This window comes from Crocuta crocuta, unplaced genomic scaffold (assembly GCF_008692635.1).
Source record: "Crocuta crocuta isolate KB4526 unplaced genomic scaffold, BGI_CrCroc_1.0 scaffold32, whole genome shotgun sequence".
NCBI lineage: Eukaryota > Metazoa > Chordata > Mammalia > Carnivora > Hyaenidae > Crocuta > Crocuta crocuta.
This window is the reverse complement of record NW_027529424.1, coordinates 7,152,624-7,177,574: the sequence shown is the minus strand read 5'-3', so window position 1 is coordinate 7,177,574 and position 24,951 is coordinate 7,152,624. Positions and strand designations below refer to the sequence as shown.

Below are 24,951 nucleotides of genomic sequence, written 5' to 3'. Positions count from 1 at the left end.
GGGTTCTGGGGGATGGCTGAGGCTCTGACAGATCGGGACTCTCTGACTGTCATGGAGAGCGGGAGAAAGGACGTCCATCCTGCCGGCTACCACTGGATTTTACACATTCCCCCCAAGAAAATGAGATGGGATGGGTAGTTAGGCTGAACTAGGGAAGAAACTGTCGGCTTTTCAGAGGCAGCAGTTGTTAAAATTCCTGTAACCAAGGCATAAACAGATACACAATGGACATCTTGGTTTTGTTGTTGTTGTTAAAGGAGAGAGCAGCGAAACCAACTCCAATTTTGTCAGCGTACTTGCCGTTGCCAAGCGTCCTCACCATGGAGTTAAGGGACACCCAGTGCCATCTGTTCACCCTTTCAGAGATGTGCTTTTGTGCGGCTGCTCCGTGACATTTCCTCCCTTTGGTACCTTCGCTCAGGACATCTGCTTTCAAGTCATTCGAAACCAGAGCGCCGAATCAGACGTGAGAAATTAAAGAGAGTGAGACAGAAGTGGGGGGCCCTGGCGGGGTGGACGGTGGTGGGAAAAGAAGGTTGCCATAGACTGGCATCACTGATCTACATCACTGATAATTCCATAATTTGCTCACAGAACTGCTTTTTCTGAAACAATTTTGCTTCAGCGCTGTTGGACCATGAGTACTTTTTAAGCTTGTGAGATCAAATCCTTAATCACAGACCTTCACAGTGCTGACGGTCTTAGGAAGAAATATCGAGTGGATTTGTTAGCAGGTGCCTGCTTAATTGATTTATTAAATTCATCCATCCTGGTCACCCATGTATGTAGTCTCACTATTTGCATTGCCCTTTGCCGTTCACAGGGGTCTTGGCAGAGGTGACCATCCTGATGGCCTGCGAGGACCTTTGGGCTGATTGTTTCACCTCTCTCAGCATATAAATCTGGGCAGCAGGATTTTATGAAGCTACAGTGAGGACAAACTGAGGTGATAAGTGAGAGGGATCTTTCTAAATTGTAATTTGTAATATACAGATGTTACAGAGGAATTTTTCAGATGGGCAGATTCTCAAAAATGTTATTCCACTCCCCCCAACAGTGTTCCTGGAGGAGGTGCTCACCAAACAAAGTGAAGACACTATGAAAGAGAAAGGCCTCAGAACTAGGAAAGAGGGAACAACCCAAGAGAGAAGGGAAGGAAACACCCAGGAGAGTTGCCAGGATGTCAGCTGTGACACAGTCAGAAGAGTCCTCAGATTGGATCAGGAAGACTGTGTGTCCTGTGTCCCAGGAGGGATGTCTCCCAGAAAATGAAATTCATACTAATTTGAAGATTATGAGAGACATTTTTGGGGTTCTCTGGGACAGTTCAAGTTTAGAGTAGTGTTAGGTTCATAGAAAATGAAGCAATTATTGAAACACAAGGCAACCATTAACTCTAGGAAAAAGGAAAACTTGAATAAGAAAAAAATGCAATCGTATTGCATTGTATGGTTGAGCTTTGAAAATTTCACCTCAGAATGAGGCAAACACTAAATTCTGATTTAACCAAAATTATAATGTGACTTCCTTGGAAGGATGAGGGAGGGGAAACAGGGTGGATTTGGGAGGAAAAGTCTTTTCAGAGTAGGATGTCAAAACAGGTGATGACTGAAAATGAAAAATCTCGAGATGACAATGTTTTATGAAATGAAGGTGAATACTAGAACTAAGTGCAAAAGAATTGCAAAATTTTAAGTGTTTGGCTCCAGGAAATGGAACGTAACCATGAAAGGATTGGGGCACAGGATGATGTTTCTTTTTCTAGGGTTTGTAGTTTTATTTAACTTTTGAAACACTGTGCATATACTACTTTGATAAAGTATTATAAATTTTAAAAAGCTATTGGGTGGAAGTATAACACACTAAGGAAATGATAGGTTCAATTTTGGCAACTGTGAATTTATGGGAGAGTGGCCCAAGGCTGCGTTGTAATGGCTATGAGAAGCCAGAGGCTTGAGGACTGCTGTTCTCAATTTTAGTAGTTGAGGTTCATCTCTTGGAAAATGCCTGTGAGCATAGTCTTCGTAAAGGAATTTTGGACCAGAGAATCCATCCAACTCTCCCCTTTTCTGACCTAATAATTTTGCACAAGTAAAACCGGGGTACATGGAATATTCTTTAAAGTTAGACTGCAGCAGGTTGAGCTTCCGCTGTCATGCACAGGCGGAGCACAATGTGTGGTACATAGTAAGTGCACAATAAAAATAAATAGAATGAATAGATCAGTCAAGGGCTCACGAAAGCAGCGGAGAAGTCACAATAGCCTCCTAAAATGAGTTTATTACACCATTTCTTCCTTCTGCCCTCTCTTTCTTGTCCTTGTCTATAATGGGAGACAGAAGAATCTTTTCAAATCTAGCTCTGACCAGGCTACACCCGTGCTTGAAACTCAATGGTTTTCCATTACTTTTATGTAAAGGCCAAACTGATGGGACCATCAGGGCCTATGCGGTCTGCACCTGCCTAACCTCATCTCATATTACCTCCTCCCTTACCACTTTCCCTCACTCTCACCATTTAACCCCTCCTCATCCTTCAGGTGAGCATCAAATCCTCAGGGGAACTCTCCTCAACCTTCCTCAGTCAAAGCCTTTTTTCTAAGTTTCCATAGCAACATCTTCCTCTGCTTTGTTCTGTTACAATTGCAGTGAGGTAGGTACTTGTCTGATAATTTGGTTAATAATGGTCTCATCTAATGGGATACCAGCACTTGGAGGGCAAGAACCGTATCTGAAGAAGGGTCTCCATCCCCAAGCCCACCCAGCACCTGACCTCAGGTAGCTGCTTGGTTACAATAGGTGAGTGAAGAAAAGGACAGCGTGCATCCTTAGAGATGGGATCAGAGCTGGGGGCTGTCTTCGGTTGCCGGTAAGGATGGCCATGGTGGTTTGTGGGCTCATTATGTGTGCAGAATAATTAGATATTTTTAGAAGCTGGTAAGTGGCTGTTTTCCCTCTCTGCCTCTCTGAGTCACTCTCCACTAGAAGCATCTCGGAGTGTGTGCACGCACGCACACACACACACACACACACATACACACACACCCATATACCTTCTGAAATTCCAGGTGATGATTCAGCAGCCCACCATTTCAAGCGTCCCTGTCAAAATTCATTTTCTGTGAATAATGATGAGCAGAAATTTGCCAGGGTAGGAGTTGGTGGGAGTTTGAGGGTGGGTGGGGAGGAAGAGGCGAGGTGTCTGAGAGACCCAGCAACACTTTCAAAGCCTCTTAAGTGTTGGAATATTTAGATGCATGTTTCAAGTTCTTGAGGTAATTGGCTGTAAACTGACACAGGTGGCCAGTGTTGAAAGTTTGGGTGCTGGACTTTTGAATTCCTACCTGCTCCTTAAAAGCTACATGCTGGTTTTGAAATGCGGCTATCGTGGGTGAAATATTGACTCATACTTTTAACATTACAAAAAACCATTCCATCTGAGCAGCTCTGAGAACACCAACTGACTTCCTTATAAGAAGGAACACCAGTCTACGAAAAAGTGAGTTACCGAACAGGCTTGTCTCTAACTATGAACCTTTCCTATCCCTTGCCATGGTCCGGAAAGATCTCCCCCACAATTTTCAGAGGCAAATTTTCTAGGGCATTGCTTTTAGCCCTGTGTGTGGTCAAGACGCATGATTCAATGTTAGTTGGCCAGCTCAATGTGATTTATACAGAAACTCAGTAATTCATCCGGATCGAAAATGTGCGATTAGTTTTCTCAAAGTTATATGTAGAAATCCAGAGGTTCAAGCAGTTTAGGGGTTCGGGTGTAGCACAAGGACCTGTCCTAGCAAGCTTCACCTCTTCTTTTCCCCAACACAAAGCAGATTGTGAAACCTTTCTTTATTTCTTCTTTTTCTTTGATGCCATGATTGTGCTGATATCAGAGGACGTCAGCTCTGTAACCCCATGAACTTCAAGCTTTTCCTGGGTTGGTCCTCTGTGGTCAAAGAGTCATAGTTAGAGAGATGTTCCTCTCTTTAGTGACAGCATGCCTGTCATTTCTTTGGCTACGCTGTTATAACTTCAAGTCTTTCCCTCTGGATCTTTCTAGATTCATAACGTGAATAGCCATATGGTCAATGACAGTGATAAGAATACATGTGCCAATACCGAGTTCATCCAGCTTCAGACAGTGAAACAAACCTATAGAGATTCTTATTATCCCATTTTACAGACGAGGAAACACGGCTTAGAAAGGCTATACATCTTGGAAGGAAGGTAAGTGTAGACGTGCCTTGGACATCATGACACCATTCAGAGCCTTCCTATCCATCATAATACTGCTTCCCATGTTTCCAACTCACCCACGCGACACCTCTGCCTGTCCAGGAGGAGCATCTTGAGGGCCGGAAGTCTTTATCTCTTCAATCTTGGCTCAGTGTCCAGTATAGGACAGGTGTCTAAGAAACACTTGATGAGTGAATACACAAAAGCTCTAGAAAGGAAAGACAAGGTCTCTTACTCACAGACTCCCTTTTAAAATTGATTCTGCTTTCTTTTATTTTGAAGATATACTTCTTCTTTATTTATTTTTTTATTATTAAGTTTATTTGAGAGAGAGAGCATGAACAGAGAGGTGCAAAGAGAGAGAGAGAGAGAGAGAGAAAGGAGAGAGAGAATCCCAAGCAGGCTCGTGTGGAGGCTGACGCAGGGCTCGATCTCACAAACTGTGAGATGTGACCTGAGCTGAAATTAAGAGTCGGTCGCTCAACCGCCACCCAGGTGCCCCACTTTTGAAAGGATATTTCTATACGGCTCTCCTCAATTATTGTATATGCACAGAAACTGACAAAATCGTGATTCCATCATAAGGGCTGAGACCTCTAACTCAAGGAATAGCTATAGCGGACAAAATCTTGAAAATATGAAGAAAAACAAACCAACGAGAAAACCCTGTTCCATCATGATCCCCAAATTTGTGAATATTTGTCTTTGAAGCCTTGATTTATGTGCTTAAAAGTACCATCAATGTTTAGAAAGAAGCTTAAACCCACAGCCCGAGTTCTAACCCAGCTTGGTTCAAACGGAGGAGTCTCTGGTCCTGTAGTGATTTTAGCTGGAGTGGAAATTATGGCAAGGCCAATGAAGTGCAGCATTCCCTAGGCCACATGGAACGTCACCTTCTTTAGAGCATCACGTCCTAACATTCACGGCGTTTGATATAAAGAAAAAGGGATTGGTTTAAACCTTTTCTTGCTTTCAAAGATGTTCTAACATATATGAGAAATAATTTCATCCAGGTCGTACAGTGGAGCCTCTTAGACAATTTGACAAACTCCCCTCTTCACCCCATTTATGTTTTTCTGTTCTGCCTTCTTTGGCTGCTTGGCACTTTGTCACTGCTACGCTTCTCTGCCGCTTCTGCCCCTCCGTGTTGCACAGCCTGGGTTCATTACTTTCTTGGGGGTACTTTAGGCAGCCCAGGAGTGAGGGACTTGGGTGCCCCCCAAGCCAACACACATTTCCATTTCATAGACAAGGAAACAGGATCAGGGAGTTTGAGTGACTTGCGCAAAGTCACAGAGCAAGTGAGCGGCTGGAACTCAGGTCAGACTCAGGTCCATAATCGTTTCACTACTCAACCTGCTTCACTGATTACTAAGTCTGCTTCTCTCCCATTTTACTTCACATGTGTATTTTCTTCCTATTATTCTAAACTCTTACTGTAAAAGAAAGAATTCGATCTGTATTTAAATCCGTAGCTGCAATAATTGCATAAGTGAGAATATGCCACAGTGATACCAGGCTATACCCCAATTGTTTATATATTACTTTTTATATGCATATACATTAGTGACCATTTATATATTTATATTATTTATACACCACTTATATATTTATATTATTTATATATACCTGACTTTATCTTTGAAATAAACAAACCTTTAATATTTTAAGAAAAAGTTTTAGATATTAGCATGTCACATATTCAATACTGGTGGCAGAGATGACTGTGGTCTTTTTTAAAATGGCTTTATCTTTATTTCCCCAAATCAGATTGCCCAGTTTTAGCCATCTATGTGGCCATCTAGTATAGAGACTATGTTTTCCAGCTTCCCTTGCAACTTTGTGCGGCTCTGTGTCCAAATTTTAGATAATGAGTCATGACAGGAAGTGCCGGAGTCCTTTCTCCTAGTTCTGCATGTCTTCTGGCTGGGATGCAGATGTAAAGGCTGGTGCTTGGCAGCCATTTCAGATCATTCGGCAAAATGCTAAAGACTGGTAGAGAAGCAAGAGAGGAGGAGCTTGGGACGCTGATGACTATAGAACCCACAGTACCAGCTTCTATCTGCTTCCGCCTGGACCTAGTTCTAGGTGAGATAAAAATAAATTTATTAAAAATCACTACTATTTATTAAGTAATCTGTTATATGCAGCCTGACCAAATCAAAGTAATATGATGAGCTGAATGACTTCAGAATCATTGACTTCAAATTAGAAGTTGTCAGAGAGTTCATTAAAAAGCCAGAATACAGATGGGGGAAGTGAATACCTGAACCCACCAAAGACGGTGAATACTCAGACTTTCTGAATTTCTGAAAACTCCGATAAAATCATGCAATGGTTTCAGTGAATACGGAGAAGACAAAATTTCAAATAAAATGTGGAACGTATTCTAATTTGTTTTAATTTTATTTTCCAAATAAAGTATCTCTTAAAGGAAACAAAAGTTACGCTGTGGTCCTTGGGTCCTTTTTGGGAATTGCAAGTAAGACTGAGACTCTAAACAGTGAGAGTGAATGAGGGCATCCTCATTTCTTTCTAATCTATGAGTAATGTTGTTTCACTAATATAAAAACACACAGCTGATAGCTATAGGTGAACAGCAACTGGTTAACGTGATATTAAAATTGTTCTGTTCTGGGCATCTGGGTGGCTCCATTTGTTAAGTGTTCAGCTTCGGCTCAGGTTGTGACATCATGGTTGATGAGTTCGAGTACCAAGTCGGGCTCTGTGCTGTTGCCCTCTCTCTCTGCTCCTCCCCTGCTCGTTCTCTCTCTCTTTCTCTCTCAATAAAGAAATAAATAATGTAAAAAATTTTTTTCTGTTCTAACCACATTCATATCTCAATTATTTCGAGTTTCGTATTTTGCTTTCTTTACATCAGCAGTTCCTTAAAAATTGCCGGTGGGGGTGGAATCCCAAGATCTTCACTAATACTCGGCTTCGGAGCCTCGGAAGCCTGCTTAACAACATCAACTATTAAAAATAATGGTACTTTTTTTTAACCTTAGTTTTGGAATTTGGCACAGGAAGATGTATTGGTCGCATCCACGAGATCACCGTAAAGGCGCTGCACCAAGGCAATGAAAATAGATGTTACACGGCGGGAGTGTGTGTTTCTGTGGCCTCGTGCAATTTAGCGGCCTCTTCATCCATCAGGCAGAACCTGGGGCGAAGGATACCCCTGAGAAAAACTGAGGGAACACAAGTAATTCTAAGGGTGTGAGCGTGGATTCCCGAAAGCACCGTGCGTCCCATGCTGCCCCTTCACTTCTTGAGCGGGTGAGGTGGCGGTCACTGCCATCTCCGCTCATTTTACACACGAACTTCAAAGCGGATTTGCTAGATTGGTGACTCAGTTTTCCAAGTCTGTGTTATGAATTCTTTAGAAGCCCATGAACTCTAAATTGATCTGAGCAAATCACTCACATCCTTCCTCTGAATGATCTACTCCTAGACTCTTAGCGGGGAGAGAGAGAGAGAGCGAGAGAGCGCGCGCGTGCGCATGCCCGTGTGCTCTGTTGGATGAGAGCTAGTTTTCAGGCCCTTCAAAAGAATTAAACTGATTTGATAACTTCTGAGCATTTGCTTCCTTTTTTAAATTTTTAATGTTTACTTATTTTTGACACAGAGAGAGAGAGAGACAGAGCATGAGCAGGGGAGGGGCACAGAGAGAGGGAGACACAGAATCTGAAGCAGGCTCCAGGCTCTGAGCTGTCAGCACAGAGCCCAACGTGGGGCTCGAACTCACAAACTGAGTTCATGACCTGAGGTGACATCGGATGCTTAACTGACTGAGACCCCCTAGGCGCCCCTAAACATTTGCTTCTTACCTTTTAGTGCTGCTCATACAAACTTGGGCTTTTTGTAGAGCTCATTGGAAAGACACTCACCCTGGATTTGACATGGAAATTCACTTCCTCCCTCGGACTGCTTTGAGTAGTTTTCATTTAAATGACCTTCAGAGTCAAGTTAAAAACCCCACCTCCCTTCCTGGCTTATCAAAATGGAAAACAATACTACTGTTCTTCGGAAAAATTTCGTGAAACACATGGTGCATACCTGCAGAGTTCAAATATTTTTTGGATGTAATGCAGGAGGAATGAAGGAGAAAGTCCCTTCTTAATGCTTTATAGTCCCTAATTTTGCAAAGCAGGGAGGAAACCATAGTAAACACACATCAGTTTGCTATTTTAACACTTGTCATGTTCCACTTTCCGAGGCTGTGCTGTTAGTCATCACAGAGAAGCAATTCATGTATTAGGAGTATTTGTTACCCAACAGCCGAGTCTACATAATGAACCCACACCCCTCACGTTAACCATTTAAAGCCGATGGAGTAAAACATTTCACCTGTTGCAATTAGGCCCCGCATGGCCCTAGGATGCTCTCGATGGCTACCGGCACTAATTCTTCCAAGCCATTTTTGACTGTTTACAGCAGCTAAACTATTTTTGTTAAGGGTTATAAAGATTGACATCTACGCATTCTTCTCTCTGCTGGAAGATGTTTTGCTTTCAGCCTTCCTGGATGTACTTGATTTAGCGAACAGATATGTTCGGTGGAGTGCCAGCTGGAGGCAGTGGTGGTAAAAGGTACCCTAGTAGTACAAGGTCCCACCCAGGCCCTCCTCGGTCCTGAACATCTGTGCCTACGTGGTCAAAATCCCATTTATTCTCTTGGAGGCACAGCAAGGACTTCTTTTGATTCCCCTTGACTCAGCATCAAAGGGCAGCCTTGTAACGTGCTTGTGATCTGGCCATAAGGGTCAGCCCCGGTGAATGCAGCTTCATGTCGAGGTGCAGGTCTTCCAGCGGGCGATGCATCAGCTGCTCTTACATAAAATGTGTCGCGAAGCTGGCAGCGAGGCACCGCGGCGGTTTCTATGCTGTTGCTATGGATGCCACATTAAAGATCCCAATGTTCTGTGCTCAAAACGAGGAAAAATTGACATTCTGACTTCCCATACAAGAGCGGAATACGTGATTCACCGTCTTTCTGCAGCATTCATCAAGCCGTGTTTACATGGAAAGAAGCCAAGAGAACCAGAGCCAAAGAGGTGCATTTGGAAAGCCAAGTGGTGATGTCATCCGGGCAGAACAGCTCTGGCAAGCCACTTAGCTGGCTTAGATGCCTTGTATTTAGCCATGGAGCAAATCCCAGTTAAGTGTCGGAGGAACACCGCGGTGTTTGGCCCCGTCCCGGGGATTTACACGGTTGCATTATGGTTTGTTTATTAAATAGTGTAACATCATCATTTGTTACTATCTCAAGTGAGAAACAGCCTGATTTAATGGTAAAATGGCAATATGAGAGTTCTAAACCTGTGCAGGGAGAAAGCGCATACACACCTCTATACGCTCAAAACATACTGGAAAAATTGCCGTGGGTCCCAGGAGTGAGATTGTTAGTTATTCCAACCATATTTCTTGGGATATGTGCATTCACATGGCCACGTACTCATCCAAAGATGGGCTTACCCTTACGGTACCACCATAGAATTTCAGAGAACTTCGTTTAGGGATCACTTACGTGTTCCCTTAGCCCCTGCCCCTGATTATTATTAGGAACCCACTGCAAAATTCGTCTTTAGTTTAATGTATGGCTCTCCTGTGTGTCAAGTGCTGAGCTAGGTGTTCAGGCCACAGGGGTAAATATGATCAATAATGGTTCTAGTGTTGATAAAGTTTAGTTATGCCAACCAGTCAACATGATAGAGTTTCTCTGAGAAACACCGTGGAATTTGGCCATTTTAGTGTAATTGTATTATTGCTTATATTATAGGCATTGCTTTTTTAGGACACTCCTGAATTTGTTGTTCAGGATGGAAATCAAATTATTTCGAGTTGGAGTTTTTGTCTATTTTTAACATTTTTGTTGGAGGGTGGGGCAAGAGGGACAGAGGGAGAGAGAGAGAATCCTAAGCAGGCTCCATGCTCAGCGCAGAGACCGCACTGGGCTCAATCCTACCACCCTGCAGTCAGGACCTCAGCTGAAATCAAGAGTCAAATGCTCAAACTACTGAGCCCCCTAGCCCCCCACCCCGCCAGTTTTTGTCCATTTTTAAAATATCCTTAAGACAAACAAATAAAAGATGTTTTTTAAAAAGTAAACAACAGCAAAACCAAAACCCCCAAAGCCCCAAAGGGTCATGTTGATCTAGAAACTAAAAAACAGCCCTTGAATAATACATTTTTATTCCATTTTGTATCCAAAGACTTGGGATATTTTATTAAAGGAAGCAAAGGATGGACTTGAACTTTTTATTTAACCAGTAACTCAATCCAAGGGAGAAATTGTACTGCTTTATCTTGAGTGGTGTACGAAGCATTTAGCAGGCTCCTCATGTTGCTGTTGGGGTCTACTCAAGGGTAGTCAATGCAGTAAGGACTTAGATAAAATAATGAAATAGTCTGCAAAGAATAATGGGGCACAAAGATTCTTATCAGATCATTCTTAGAGAGAAGTTTGCTTTCAGGATTGGACAGAAGCAAAACAACGACAGTAGTCNTGAAATAGTCTGCAAAGAATAATGGGGCACAAAGATTCTTATCAGATCATTCTTAGAGAGAAGTGTGCTTTCAGGATTGGACAGAAGCAAAACAACGACAGTAGTCTTGAAATAACCTGACTTCTTGGAAGCAGAGACCCTACTTTCCGATAGGAACTGACACAACACTTAATCTGCTGAGGCAGAAAAAATGGAGTTTCGGGCAATTTAGGAGACTTTCAGAACACTTCGTTAAAACTAAGGTGCTCTCTGCTTTCCCCTAGATGTCAAGCCATGGCCAGTTTCGGCTGTATCCTGGTCTCCCAGGCCAGGACTTGATCTTGACTCTTCCGTGTATTAAAGTTGCATAGCATGACACCTTTCTTCACCCAACTTCCTAGTTACGTGGCTTGGCAATTTCACCCTACTGTTTTAATGAGAAAAGTAGGCAATTTCCTCACCTCTTGAAAATGTGTTTGCTGACTGCCAGCCCCAAAAGTGTCTGGCATTTTGGTAGGGAAAGACGTGATTGGTTGAAGGAACGTCAGCCTGCTTCATAAATTGCCACATCACTGTATGAAAATACAGTCCCCGTTGCCTTTTTTTTGTCAGAGAATATTAATCGTAAGCCGATGTAGACTGAGAAAAGTCGTGAACTGTGGTTGCTAACCACTCATGCCTCAAACACTTTTTTTGTTTCGTGTATATGTTTCCTCCTCCCCTTAACATTAAAAATGAGTCTACGTTTTCCAGACTGAAGTGCAGTTTGGTAATCAGCCACCTAAATTGATCAATGAGGATAATAAAACCACAAGCAAGTAGGATGTGAAGGGGAACTTTTTGGCATCTGTATGTGTAAAATTAAAGAGAACACTGCCAAATATTTTTCACGTTAGGCTACAGTATGGCTATATAACATTCTTTTAAGAGAAATGTTTTCATTTTTGTTTTTTAAAAATATTTTAATGTTTATTTTTGAGAGAGAGAGAGAGAGAGAGAGCATGAGCGGGGAAGAGGCAGAGAGAGAGAGAGGGAGACACAGAATCTGAAGCAGAGTCCATGCTCCAAGCTGACCGAACAGAGCCTGATGCAGGGATCAAACTCACAAGCCATGAGATCATGACCTGAGCCGAAGTCGAATGCTTAACCAACCGAGCCTCTCAGGTGCCCTAAGAAAAGTGTGTTCATTTTTGGAACAGCTAATAGTATGAGCACAATCAGTAATCAGAAATGCTGAATTCCACTGTATCATTGTAAATGGTGGAAAAAGAAGCTCTCTTTCTTAGATATAATTATGGAGTAGACAGTTTACTTAGCTTTGAAATCCTTTCATTGTCGCTAGGGAAATGTTTGAAGGATGGTTATGGAGTCTTTCAAACTGGGCCATTTGACTTCTTCAAAGAGCTATATGGGTCGTGCATGCCTGCATCATAGCCCCTAAAGATGCTCATTTCATATGACGGGAATATAGCATTCATCTTGCGATGGCTTAGGCATTGCTCGGCTTGGAAATCCATGAAAGATGTACAGATTCAAAATAATACTGAACTGAATTAAAATTTCCCCCAAATGTCTCTCAGCCCTGCTGGTAATTGCCAGTCCCATCCTTTCCCTTTACCAGAAATCCTTAGCCCCTCCTCCTGTTGCTGCATACATCGCCAAGCAGACGCAAAAGGCATCTGAGGGTAGCAAAGGAGGAGTCCTCATACCCAGTCGCAAATTGCCATGAAAATTTAAACCACGTTCCTCTCCTCATGTCTACTTTTTTTAAAAAAAGACTTCGAGTTCTTACTAGTTGACTTACAAAGGTTAGCTTACAAATGTCAGTGTGGGGGAAGGTGAGAACAGACAGGGTTTGGGGTCAACTGTCTTGACCCTGTGTTCCTTTGGGGTGAGGGTGGCAATATTATTAGTTGACAGAAAGCCTCAAACTAGAAACAAAACCAGAAACAAAATAATTAGAAGTGCCACATCTCAGCATAATGAAGAGTTGTGATATGAATAGCCAGGGGAAAAGTCATCTGCCCTATAAGGTTGGGATCTGTTCAGATACAGCTCACCTCACAGCTGCCAGAAGCTACTGGCAAAGCATGAAGTAGACAGTCCAGTTCTTTCTCTTCTGGCGTGGGTGGCCGGAACAGACTGTGGCTAAGGTCTGAAGTGGGTTGTGTCTCACTGTGTTTTATTGACTTCCCCTGCTTTCCCTTTTTGTGTCCTTTAGTCCTTGGGGGCGGTGGTGTTACTGCCACAATGCCTATGAAGGGCTATGAATCAGGCTGGCCCTCCTTTGAGACCTCCAGAACATGAAGCTTCAAGAACAGGCAGAAAAGGGGAGATTGCTTTTTTGGAGGGCAATGGCTTTCTCAGGCTCTAGATCACATCACGAGTGCCATGGAAAGTGTGTGTGGGAGCCCTCCACTGGAGAGCCACTCATTTGGAAAGTGCAGGTCAGAGGCTCAATTTCTTGGAGCTTATTTTTCCTTTGCCCCCCCCACCCCCCAATTTTAAGCTTGGGATATCAGGTGGGATGATTCATTCGTTCTTAAGTAGAGCCTTTTCTTTTACGTGGAATATGAGGAAAATTTCCAAAGTGAATGGAAAGGAATGAATGGAATAAAAAGAAGAAATGAAAAATTCAACGGTGCTTCAAAATGTTTTACCTTTCCTGCATTTTCATATACATTTATAAATCATGTTATAAAGGTCACAAAATATCCTGTAGGGATTTTTTTTTATTGCTTTTACTTAGAATCCACAGGTTCATTAATTTGAGGAGAAATGACATTGTTACAATACCGAGGCTTCTAATTCTTGAGTGTATTCTATTCATCCATTATGTTAATTAAGCTTTTTAAAGTTTTTTCGGGGGCACCTGGGTGGCTCAGTCAGTTGAGCATCCAACTTCAGTTCAGGACATGGTCTCACAGTTTGTGGATTCGAGCCCCACATCAGGCTCTGGGCTGACACCTTGGACTCTGGAGCCTGCTTCAGATTCTATGTCTCCCTTTCTCTGCCCCTCCCCTGCTCATCCTCTGTCTCTGTCTCTCTTTTTCTCTCTCAAAAATAAATAAACATTAAAAAAATGTTTTTCAATGATGTCTCTGCATATATATGCATATACCAACATATGTATGCACACACACACTCATATATATATATATATATATATATACATACATATATATGGGTGTGTGTGTATTAGATTTATTTCTAGATATTTTGTTGTCATAAGTAGTGTCTTTTGAAAACTTTTTACATTTCCTAATTGTCTTGGTGTAAAGAAGTACAACCATTTTGTGTATTTATCTTTTATAGGATTATTAATCTTGCTAAAGTAATAATTCTAATAATTTACCAGTAGATTGTTTTCTATTTTCTACACACCAAATCTTATTATTTGCAAACAATGGCAACTTTTTTTCTTTGTGATAATCATGTTTTTATTTATTTTCCTTGCCCTATCGCCATAGTGAAAATATACATTGCAAGATGTAAGAAAAGTACTTGTACGGACACTTATATCTTGGGTGTGATCACAAAGGAAAATATTTTAGTCACCCATTTTTTTTTTTTTGGTAGAAATGTTTTATCGGTTTGAGAAAGTTACCCTTTGTTCCTATTTTACTATGAAGTTTTAACTACAAATGGATATTGGCTTTTATGAAAGATTTTCTGCTTTTTTCCCCTGTAAATGTGAAGAATTAACCATGGTCGCCTTTTTGAATGTGAAACCAATTTTCTATTCTTAAAGCAATCCTACTTGTTTGTGATGTATAATTTTTTCAAACTAGCTCTAGATTTTCTTTGCTAATCTTCTGCTGGAGATTTTTATATCTTGCCCATGAGTAGATTGGGCTTTAATTTTCCTCCGTGCAATGTCCAGTGTCATGTTGTGTTCCCAGAATGAGTTGGGGAATGTTGTTTATTCTATTTTCATGCGGTGATTAAGTAGACTAGACATTATTTCTCCCTTTCAAGTGGCACTAGGGGGCCCAGGATTTCTTTAAACCTTAGATTTTTTTTTCTGTTACAGAACTATTCACATTTCTGTTTCTTTTTGGTCAGTTTTGGAAAGTTATATTTCTCTAGTAATTTATTTCACCTAGATTTTAAATTTTGGCATAAAGTTGTTTGCAATATCTTACTCTCCTTGCAATGTCTGCAGAATCCGTTATGGTTCTCTTTTAAATTTATGATGTATTTTTGTGACCTCTCTTTCTTATCCCCCTCTCTCTTTTTTGATCACTTTTGCTAGAATTGATCAGTTTTTTCAAAGGACTAAGTTTTGGCTTTGCTGATCCTTTCTTTTTTAAAAGTTTTTATTATTTTATATATAGAGAGACAGCACACACTAGTGGGGGAGAGGGGCAAGGGAGAGAGAGAGAGAGAGAGAGAGAATCCCAAGCAGGTTCCACGCTCAACAGGGAGCCTGACCTGAGGCTCGATCCCACAACCCTGGGATCATGACCTGAGCCAAAGTCAAGAGCCCGATGCTTAACTGACTGAGCCACCTTGGCGCCCCTTTCTAGGATATGATCGTTTCCATTTCATTATTCACAATGAATATTCATACTTTCATTTCATAATGAAATGTTATAATATTCCTGTTACCTATATTGTTTTATTTTGTGTTCTTTGAATTTTTCTTGCTTTTCTTATTCTAACTTTCTGAGACAGATGCTTGATCATTGATATTTCAGCCTTTTAAAAACTTTATAAATTTATATTATACATTGTTATATGTAGTATTACCAACATACAGTATTTTCTAATTTCGACCGTGAGTTCTTTTTAAACTATGAGTTTTGGGAAAGCATATTTCTTAATTTCCAATTAATGTGAATTTTCAATTGACATTAAAAGTGTTTTCTAGCTTAAATACATTATAATCAGAAAATATAATCTATATAATTCAGTCTACTGGAATCCACTGAGATTTGCTTTGTAGTTCAGCTATGGTCAGTTTCCTGTTAAAATTCAATATATACTTGACAAGGAGGTGTGTTGTGTGGTTACGGGATTCAGTGTCTTCTGCAGGTCCATTGGAGCACACCTGTAACTTACGTTATTCAAATCGTCTATCTTCTTTTTTATTTTTTTTAATTTTTTTTAATGTTTTTATTTATTTCTAGGAGAGAGAGAGAGAGCGTGAGCAGGGGAGGGTCAGAGAGAGAGGGAGTCACAGACTGAAACAGGCTCCAGGCTCTGAGCTGGCAGTCAGCACAGAGCCCGACGCGGGGCTCGAACCCACGAACTGCGAGATCATGACCTAAGCGAAAGTCGGACGCTTAACCGACTAAGCCACCCAGGTGCCCCACAAATCTTCTATCTTCTTACTGACTTTTATTGGTCTGCTTTTTCGGTGAGCTCCTGAGAAAGGTTTGTAAAAATCTCTTAAAATGATTGGGAGTTGTCTATTTATCCTTGCAGTTCTGTTGATTTGTTATTTGTTCTGAAACAACATTAGGAAATTTATTTTGTGAGTTTAGTAACACCCCACCACCACCTCCACCAATAACAGTACAGCAGCAACGGGGCGTCTGGGCGGCTTATTCGGTTGAGCATCTGACTTTGGCTCAGGTCACGATCTCATAGTTCGTGGGTTCGAGTCTCGCGTCGGGATCTGTGCTGACAGCTAGCTCAGAGCCTGGAGCCTGCTTCAGATTCTGTGTCTCCCCCTCTCTCTGACCCTCCCCTTCTCATGCTCTCTCTCTCTCAAAAATAAATAAAACAAAAAACAAAAACAAAAAAAAAAAACCAATACAGCAGCAGCAATAGCCCAAACTCGAATAAACTGTGTATCATCATAAAGCTTTCTTTAATTAAATAAAGCAATGGAACAAAAATTGAATTGATACATATATATTTTTTAAGTATCATATATCATAGGATATCATCAGTTTAACAAGTACAAAAATGTTCTTCACTGCTATAGAAAGAGTAATATCAAAGGTGGGAAACATGTTCCCGAGGGTCTAATTGAGAGCCTACTTATGTTCTATATATGAATTTCATCTAACAACAGATTGATAAATATTTATTGATCATTTACTTACTATATTCACAGCACTCAGCTACCAGGAGATACGAGGGGTAAAGCCCCAATTCTCAGGCACCTTTCAATGTAAATGTGGCTTAAAGACATGAGATCATGCCTGCACATGTAATAAATGAATGATCTTGGGGCACTTCGGTGGTTCAGTCGGTTGAGCACCCAACTTCAGCCCAGCTCATGATCTCAGGTTCATGGATTTGAGCCCCGCGTTGGGCTCTGTGCTGACAGCTCAGAGCCTGGAGCCTGCTTCACATTCTGTGTCTCCCTCTCTCTCTCTGCCCCTCCCCCACTCAAGCTCTGTCTCTGTCTCTCTCAAAAGTAAATAAACATTAAAAAAAGGTTGTTGTTGTTTTTTTTTTTTTTTAAATGAATGATCTTGACTTGAGCCGTCAGTATGAAAGCCATCAGCCAGCCATGGCTTTTGAGCCCTTGAAAACTGGCTCATCCAGACTGGGATGTACTGCAAGTATGAAATCACACCAGATTTTGAAGATCTGATACCAAAATAATGTAAGATTAATATTTTTTATACTGATTACAGACCTTTGCTAACAAGTCAGAGTCTGAGAAGCAGTGGCTTGAATGACTTGCTCTTGTGGTATTGAATTGTGGCTGCTCAGAGAAGCTCAGGGATTTGAATAGTGGTGTTTCTTCTCTCAAACACATCAGCTCTCTCCGCTCTCTTTCCTTGCACACACTCTTCTCTGTTCCTAGGACTTTTTTCTCATACGTGTGCCTGGCGAGCCCTTGTTTCTCCTTTAAAATTCATCTGTTGGGTCTCTTCTTGTAGATAGGCTTCTCTGACACTTTCCCCACTCTAAGGGGGTAAGCCCCTTCCACAGCTTCCTGTGTTAGCAACTCCTTTGTACTTCTAAAAATCTGTTTACTTTTCTGTCCTCGCACAATGACTTGTTTATATGTCTTTATATCTCCCATATCTGGCATGTGTCTGGCATATTAGAGGGTCAATAATTGGTGCGTGAAGGACTAGTTTGTTTTTCACAATGTGTCTTAAAGGAGCTCTGTGAATTCATACTGTGAGGTCAAGATAGCCGAGCCAAGTGGTGGGAAGCTCTGCCTGAACTCCCCACTGTCTCGTGGTGTAACTCTAACCCTTGGTTTCGCTCATCTCTGAAAGCGATTCTAAATTAGCATGAGGATTAGGTAAAACCATTCAGATAAAGCCATTAGCAGAGTGTCTAGCATATGGTAAGCACTCAAAAATATTAACTATTACCTGTGAGGAAGAAAGAAGTCCAGCTTCCTGTGATGTGGTCTTCACATTTTCTATCTTCTTAACTGAAAGGTTTTTTTGTTTCTCATTCGTTCGTTTGTATAAATAGTTGTCTAGAATAGAGTGGGATTATAGGATTATAGTAGATGCCACAGACGTATTATTTTTTCTTTCTTCTCCTCAAATATATAAAAGCTGTTCATCAGTCTTCATGGTCCACTTGAAACATGCCACGGAGCGTTCTGATCACCCCGACCCCTGGATGCCTCTTTCTCTCCTGAATTTCTATAGCACTTCTGGCTAACATCATCATTTGGTACTTAGCATATATTACCTTTGGCTCAAGTAATTATCACTTCTTGGGCTGCTGTCTTACATTTTACATCAAAGCTCCACATGGGCTGTAAGTACATCTCCCTATCATTGTATCCTCAATGACACAGCATTTTGTTTCCAGTGAATTCAATACATAGTTGTTGACTGATTATTTGTGGCGGCTGGGGAATAAACTGCAGCCTTATGAAGAACAGCCATTTCATCGATCCCTAATAAGTACATGATAAGAGCTAATGCTTTTATATTTTTGCCTTAATGGGTGATCAATTTGTGTTAATTTATTGATACATATCATGAAATCTGTTTATGCATAAATATTCCAATGAAAGCAGACAAGCAATATCTTTTTTATTTTATTAAAAATTTTTTAATGTTTATTTATTTTTGAGAGAGAGAGAGAGAGAGACAGAGCATGAGTGGGGGAGGAGCAGAGAGAGAGAGAGAGAGAGAGAGACAGAACCCGAAGAAGGTTCCAGGCTCTGAGCTGTCACCACAGAGCCCGGCATGGGGCTCGAACTCAGGAATGGTGAGATCATGACCTGAGCCAAAGTCAGACACTCACCCACTCAAACCAACTGAGCCCTCTCCAACCCCTTCCCCGGCTCCTGAAGCAATATCTTCTTCAAACTCTTGTGTCTGTTCCTATCTGCCATGAGTGCACAATGATCACTCTGGATTAAAATGGGATCTTTATTTTTAAAGTAAAAATGTCAGTAAACATCATAGAAAGTTGATTAGATTAGAATTTGTCGTGGGCTAGACACAGTGTTCTTACCAAAAACGGTGCTCATGGGGGAAGATACCCTTGAGTGTGGCGCTTTAATGCAGGTGGGACTGAAGAGCCCTGTGTAGTTCCCAGCTGTTGTTTTCACCCTATGCCCATGTGAGGATTTTCCTTTGGTTTGTGGTTATAACCAAGGAGTAGAGAGACTGTGGTGTTTCTCTCATGAACTGCATGATGCATGAGCTCTAGCCACTCATCTTCTGCAGTTGCTGCTTCTTAACTTGGCCTACCAGTTGCTTCTATTCCTTCCTGTGGCTCAGCTAGACACCGTGCAGTTAGGAAGCCGTGTTCCTGGACCTTCCTTCGAAAGACATTTCATCAGAGTAGTATTTAGTGACCGCCTATGGTGTGTCAGGCAATTCTGTAAAATGTAGTTTGTTGCTGCCTCATTCTGCAGACAAGAACACTGAGGCTCAAAGAGCTGAAATAATTCACTCCAAGGAGCTAAGCTGGAAAATGGAAGAGACAGGATGCACACGCGAGCTCTGTGACTTCCCATGTTCTTCATTTTCCGTGGGGGGCCACACTGACTGTCACGGCCAGTGGCATTTCTGCCTCAGTTTGAATGGGACGAAACAGGACAAGTATCACATCAGTTATTTGTATAACACATTACTTTCACTTGGTGGCATCCCATCAGTGACCAAATCCAAAATTGTACTTCTTTCTCACCTCTCTTCTCCAGTCCTTTCCATCTCCATGGCCATAGCTTTATTTAGGACTCTCATCGGGTATTACCTACCCTGTAGTGGTCTCAGCCAGTGCCATCCTCCAGCCCGTGCCGATGTGCGATCATTTACAAACAGTTTTCTGATCGCCCTTGTTCCCCAACTTTTTAAAGCCCTTTAAGGGCTCTCTGTTGAGTACCGGAAGAAGTCTAGAGCTCTTGGTGGAACACACCAGGCAGATCCTTCACCATTTCCTAGTCTTATCTTCCTCATGGCCTCTTTCCATGCAAACCACCAGCAAGACCTCAGGGTAAACTTCCTATCTCTGGGTCTTCACCCACTCTTCCACCCTGCTTGGTGATCCCTACTCAACCCTCAAGATCCAGTGCAGCCATTTTGAAACAGGTTTCTAACATCTCTATGAGAATTACTTACCCCTCCGCTGTGCCTCTCTACTCCACCCTGTCTAGAATACCATGAAAACATGCATGGCATTTAAGGATATTTTATTTCCTTATCATAGGTATCTCTTTTTGTTTCTTGGACTTTAAACTCCTTGAGAACACAGATGACGCTGTAAATGTCTTTGTGTGGTTGGCGTCTGGTAGAGCACCTACATGTCAGCTTTTCATAAACTTTTGCCGACCTATTTAATTAACTTTCTCAAAAGATTTTACAAAGGCAGGAAACAATTCTTCACATCCCAGAGCAACTGCTTTGCGCGAGATGAAACGAAGCAAAGACAAATAACATTACTGTGCATTTGGTATTTTGAAATGCAGTACTTTAAATTTGCTGTGCGTTGAAAGAGGAGAAGGTGAAACGAAATGGGAGCTGGGTGAAGGTTAACCAGCAGGGAATGAAAAAAGTTCGAAAGGGCTGAGTTCAAGGTGGGGGAAGAGACCACTAACAACGAGGAGGTCTGACTGGGCAGTGATGTTGAATTGAACACAAGGGTCATGTAATAAAACAGTAGCTCCTTTATTTTCATTTTGGTCACTTCTTCTCTGTGACAAGAAGATGCGGTGCTATCGGTGTTAGGGTTGGCGTGGGGACTTTCAGGGTGTGGAGCAGGAAGAGCGAGGGGATTCTTGTCCAAGTGAGGAAGGGCCAGGGAAGGACCCTAAGGGAGATCATCTTCCAGTGAATGCTGGAAGGTTTTAGAATACTAAGACTGTCTGGGGATTTTCTTCTGTCCAGGTAGGTGTTTAAAAACTAAGAATGAAAGTAAATCTTCTCCCAACACTTCCCTTCCCCTCTTTTCGGATCTAATCAATGTTTTAGTTAATTTACTAATTATTTATTTCGGAGGAAATCCAGTAACGTTTCCACTGCTTTCTAGACTTTCATGTGCTGCATTTGGCTTTCATGAAATATTCTACACATTCACCACAATTAACTTAATTAATTGTATTTTAGGACTTTGGGTCAGAATGCCAGAATTTCTGTGCCAGTTTCATTGTCCTCCTCGAAACCTCCAGAGTATCGTTCAGATATTGGCTTTCAGACCTTGCTTTTTGAATACGTTGCTATTTACTTACTATGTGCCAAAGCCACCATGTCAATGTAATTGAAAACAAGCAAGAAAGAGACTGGATGGCTCAGACGAATGGAAACATGATACAGACCCTTCCACCCACAGCCCATTGGCTGGAATCCAGGCCAGGCTGATGGGGACTAAAAGTAATTACCATCTGATGGCTGGACAATGGTCTGTGTGAAATGAGCTGGTTATCTCGAGTCTGGTTCCTCATGGACAGGTGTTCATGTTGCAGCTTCCTCCTTCGGTGACAGCAGCCCAGAGACTGAGTGAGTCACAGAGACCTGACCCATCTTCTCTCATTTGAGATTGGATGCCTATTTGTGATACAAGGAGACTTTTGGCTCCTGCTGTAAACTTTTCAACAGATAAGCAGAGAATGTAAATGTGAGTGTCTGATCAAGCTCTTTTTTTTCTTCCCCCGTGAGTGTAAAAGTTACATGCAAAGAAAAAAGGACGGTGAATATTAGGCATTTCTCGTTTGTCTATTTCGTGAAACTTTATGCTGTTTTACCAAAGGAAAGAAAGGCAATATTAGAAAAATGAGAACAATATGACTGTTTTTTTAGCACTATAATAATGTGCCGTGGACCCTTAAAATTCCAGTCTGGCCTTATAAACCACCGAAGAAGAAGAATAATGAGAACTCACTCCCCACATCTGTTATGAAAGTCGTAGGAAACAACCAAATTTAGTATCAATATTATTACCCATTCTGCCAAAGCTGAGGATTATTTCCCCTATTCGTTTAAGCGAAAGATTTTTCCAAACTTTATAAATATTGTTATGTCTCTCAGATGCATTACCTCACAGGTCTCTTCTGAAAGGTATCCAAATTCTACATTAAGGCACTTGTGGGAAAAGAAGAAAAAATAAATGGTTTACTTTAAATGGGATTTGGAAAGGGTATGATTACGGTCTGAAATGTATCGCACTGACATAGTAAGACTGAACTTCCTAATGGATTCTTAACTTTTGAGTAAGCATTAAATCCATTTATTGAACTCCTTTCTGTATGTCCACAAGTGACAACAAATACGCGTATTTTCTCCCTGATGGACTTTTCTGCAGGGATGGACGCCCCACATTAGCTGGCAGGCGGCGCTTGAAGAAAGCCCAGGGCACACAGTGTGAAGAGAGAGCCAGGATGTTTCCTGAGCGAACAATGAAGTCTGTGGATAGAGAGAGATTTGCTTCGCTGTGTAAACGAGGGCCGTTTAATGAAGCAAAGCAAAATGTCCTTCACTGGATTTACCAATGGACGTCGGCTCTGCCCTGAGCGTCCCCATGCCACCAGGTAACCCGAGCCGCACCCCGTCCAGAAACACTTTCGACCTTGCACATCGGTGATGCCAGGCAGACCAACACGCAGAGGGACACACAATGGCGACATTCAAACATGAATGGAGAGCCTCATTTTCATCGTTTGCTCACAATACCTCTGGGGTGGAAGGAAGGAAACAGGCTGTATTTGCCTAATAACTTGAAATGCCCCCAGAGAAAGAAAAACAGACAGATTCCCGTTTTGCTGGTGTTCTACCTCTTCTGACCAGCCGTTCCCAGTGATAAGTCTGTTAGGGGCTGTTTTGACGTCCCGCTCAGATCTGAAGCCATAAGACATCCCCGCAGTTGGCAAATCCGTCCACTGTCCGTCCACTGCGGGGGACGCAAGGCTATGGTTGACAGTCTCGGCCACGGAGCCATCTAGATGCGATGCTCTAGATGCAAGCCGCGTACGAAACAGACCCAGGATGGACGGATGGTGAGAAGCTATCGCTTTCCTGCTTGATTAAACAGGAAAAAAAAATTTTGTTTTGAGCTCGTAAAAAGTTATGTTTGTATGCTTGGCACCAATTCTAATGGGAATAAATTTACATTTTGGCATTTGGTCAAGCAGAGCAATAAACCCAGAGCTTTCAGGTAGCGGGCAGTGGAAGTCATGTAACCTAAAAGCCCACAGACAGGCAGATAAAGGTTAACTGATACTGAGAAAGTAAAATACCGCTTGAGAGGAAAGCGTCCTCTCCCCGACCTGATGAGGGCCCGAAACGAGGCCCTTGCATGAAGAGTTTTTGGGAACTATTGCATGTGGTTTTCCAGCGTCAATGCCCTGGCCATTACACTTTCGTCCATATGGCAGAGGTAGTGCATTGGTGTTCAGACAGTAACCCAAGGCCGAATTTTAGTTTCTACTTTTGATTTTCCTACTCTCCTCTCCACACAACGACTTTGTGTGGCAGACAGAGGGACAGATGCGGATTCCGTGTCTCTCCACAGGTTTAATTGCTTTAGGGAACAAGCGAATATGGGAGGTAGAAATGGCCGCAGTGGTGTTTCTTTGACCCATAGCTAAATTAACCATCTGAAAATTAGCACTGTATGGTAATACTGCTTTTTTATTCATTTAAGCACATTTTTTAAAAAAATGTTTATTTATTTATTTATTTAGAGAGAGGGAGAGCATGAGAGTCGGGAGTGGCAAAGAGTATCCCAAGCAGGCTCTGTGCTGTCAGTGCAGAATCTGCCACGGGGCTCGATCTCATGAACTGTGAGACCATGATCGAGCTGAAATCAAGAGTTGGACACTTAACCAACTGAGCCACCCAGGTGCCCCAAACATCTAGTTTTTAAATAAAGAAGGTCTGCTCAATGATGAGCTAGATGATAATACATACATTAAGATGTTTGCCATGTGCACATGTATATAAAACAAGTACAAAGCCATCCTTGAACCCTCATTCACTTTTACAATGTTCACCTCTTCAGAGGTAAGGAAGTACAAGACACCATTCTGAGGTGTCTACTCTTTCTGGTAACGAGTAACAAATTCTTTTCTTACAACCAATACAGGCTTTGCTAAATGAATGGTATTTCATTCACGACAAAATCACAAATAAGAAGAATACTTTGTGTACTGTTTTATAATGAGTTGTTTTTAAAATCCTTAATGTCATTTACAGACTTTATTTCCTTTTAAATCTTAAGCAACTGAATTTTTTTTATAACGGTCAAGAGCTCTTTGGGGACAGTTTGTATCAATGTTTTAAAAGATACATATACATAAAGTACTGATGTACAGATAACAGATGACAGACATGCAGTCAGAACATGTGTTATGTGTATTTGTGTGTACACACTTAGGAAATTGGTTTATGGACACTGAAAGAAACACCAGGGACACCTGGCTGGCACAGTCGGTAGAGCATGTGACTCTTGATCTCAGGGTTATGGGTTCAAGCCCCACACTGGGTATAGAGCTTACTTAAAAAAAAAAAAATAACTGAAAGATAAATACATTTTAATTTTTTTTGACATTTATTCATTTCTGAGAGACAGCATGAGTGGAGGAGGGGCAGAGAGAGACAGGAGACACAGAATTTGAAGCAGGCTCAGAGCGTGGGGTGGGGCTCGAACTCGTGACCTGTGAAATCATGACCCCAGCTGAAGCTGGGTGCTTAACCGACTGAGCCAGCCAGGTGCCCCCCAAATAAATAAATTTTTAATTTATTTTCTACATCATTTCTGTCCTCATAAAAGAATCCTGCCTTTCTTCACTGCCTTGAGTGTGATACTTTGAACAGGAAAAATGAGTGAGTCATGGCCCCATCACTCTTA

At 41.7% G+C, this 24,951-nt stretch overlaps 1 protein-coding gene across 3 annotated transcripts in view; it reads left to right on the top strand.

Annotated features, from left to right (window-relative positions):
* Window positions 1-776, top strand: part of LOC144227000 (uncharacterized) — a 15,829-nt gene extending 15,053 nt beyond the window's left edge. For all 3 annotated transcript variants that reach the window (XM_077758526.1, XM_077758525.1, XM_077758527.1), the window contains one exon: window positions 258-776. In XM_077758526.1, coding sequence (XP_077614652.1) covers window positions 258-478 — 221 coding nt within the window. In that variant the 3' untranslated portion in view covers window positions 479-776. The remainder of the gene's footprint in view (window positions 1-257) is intronic.
* Window positions 777-24,951: the final 24,175 nt, after the last annotated feature.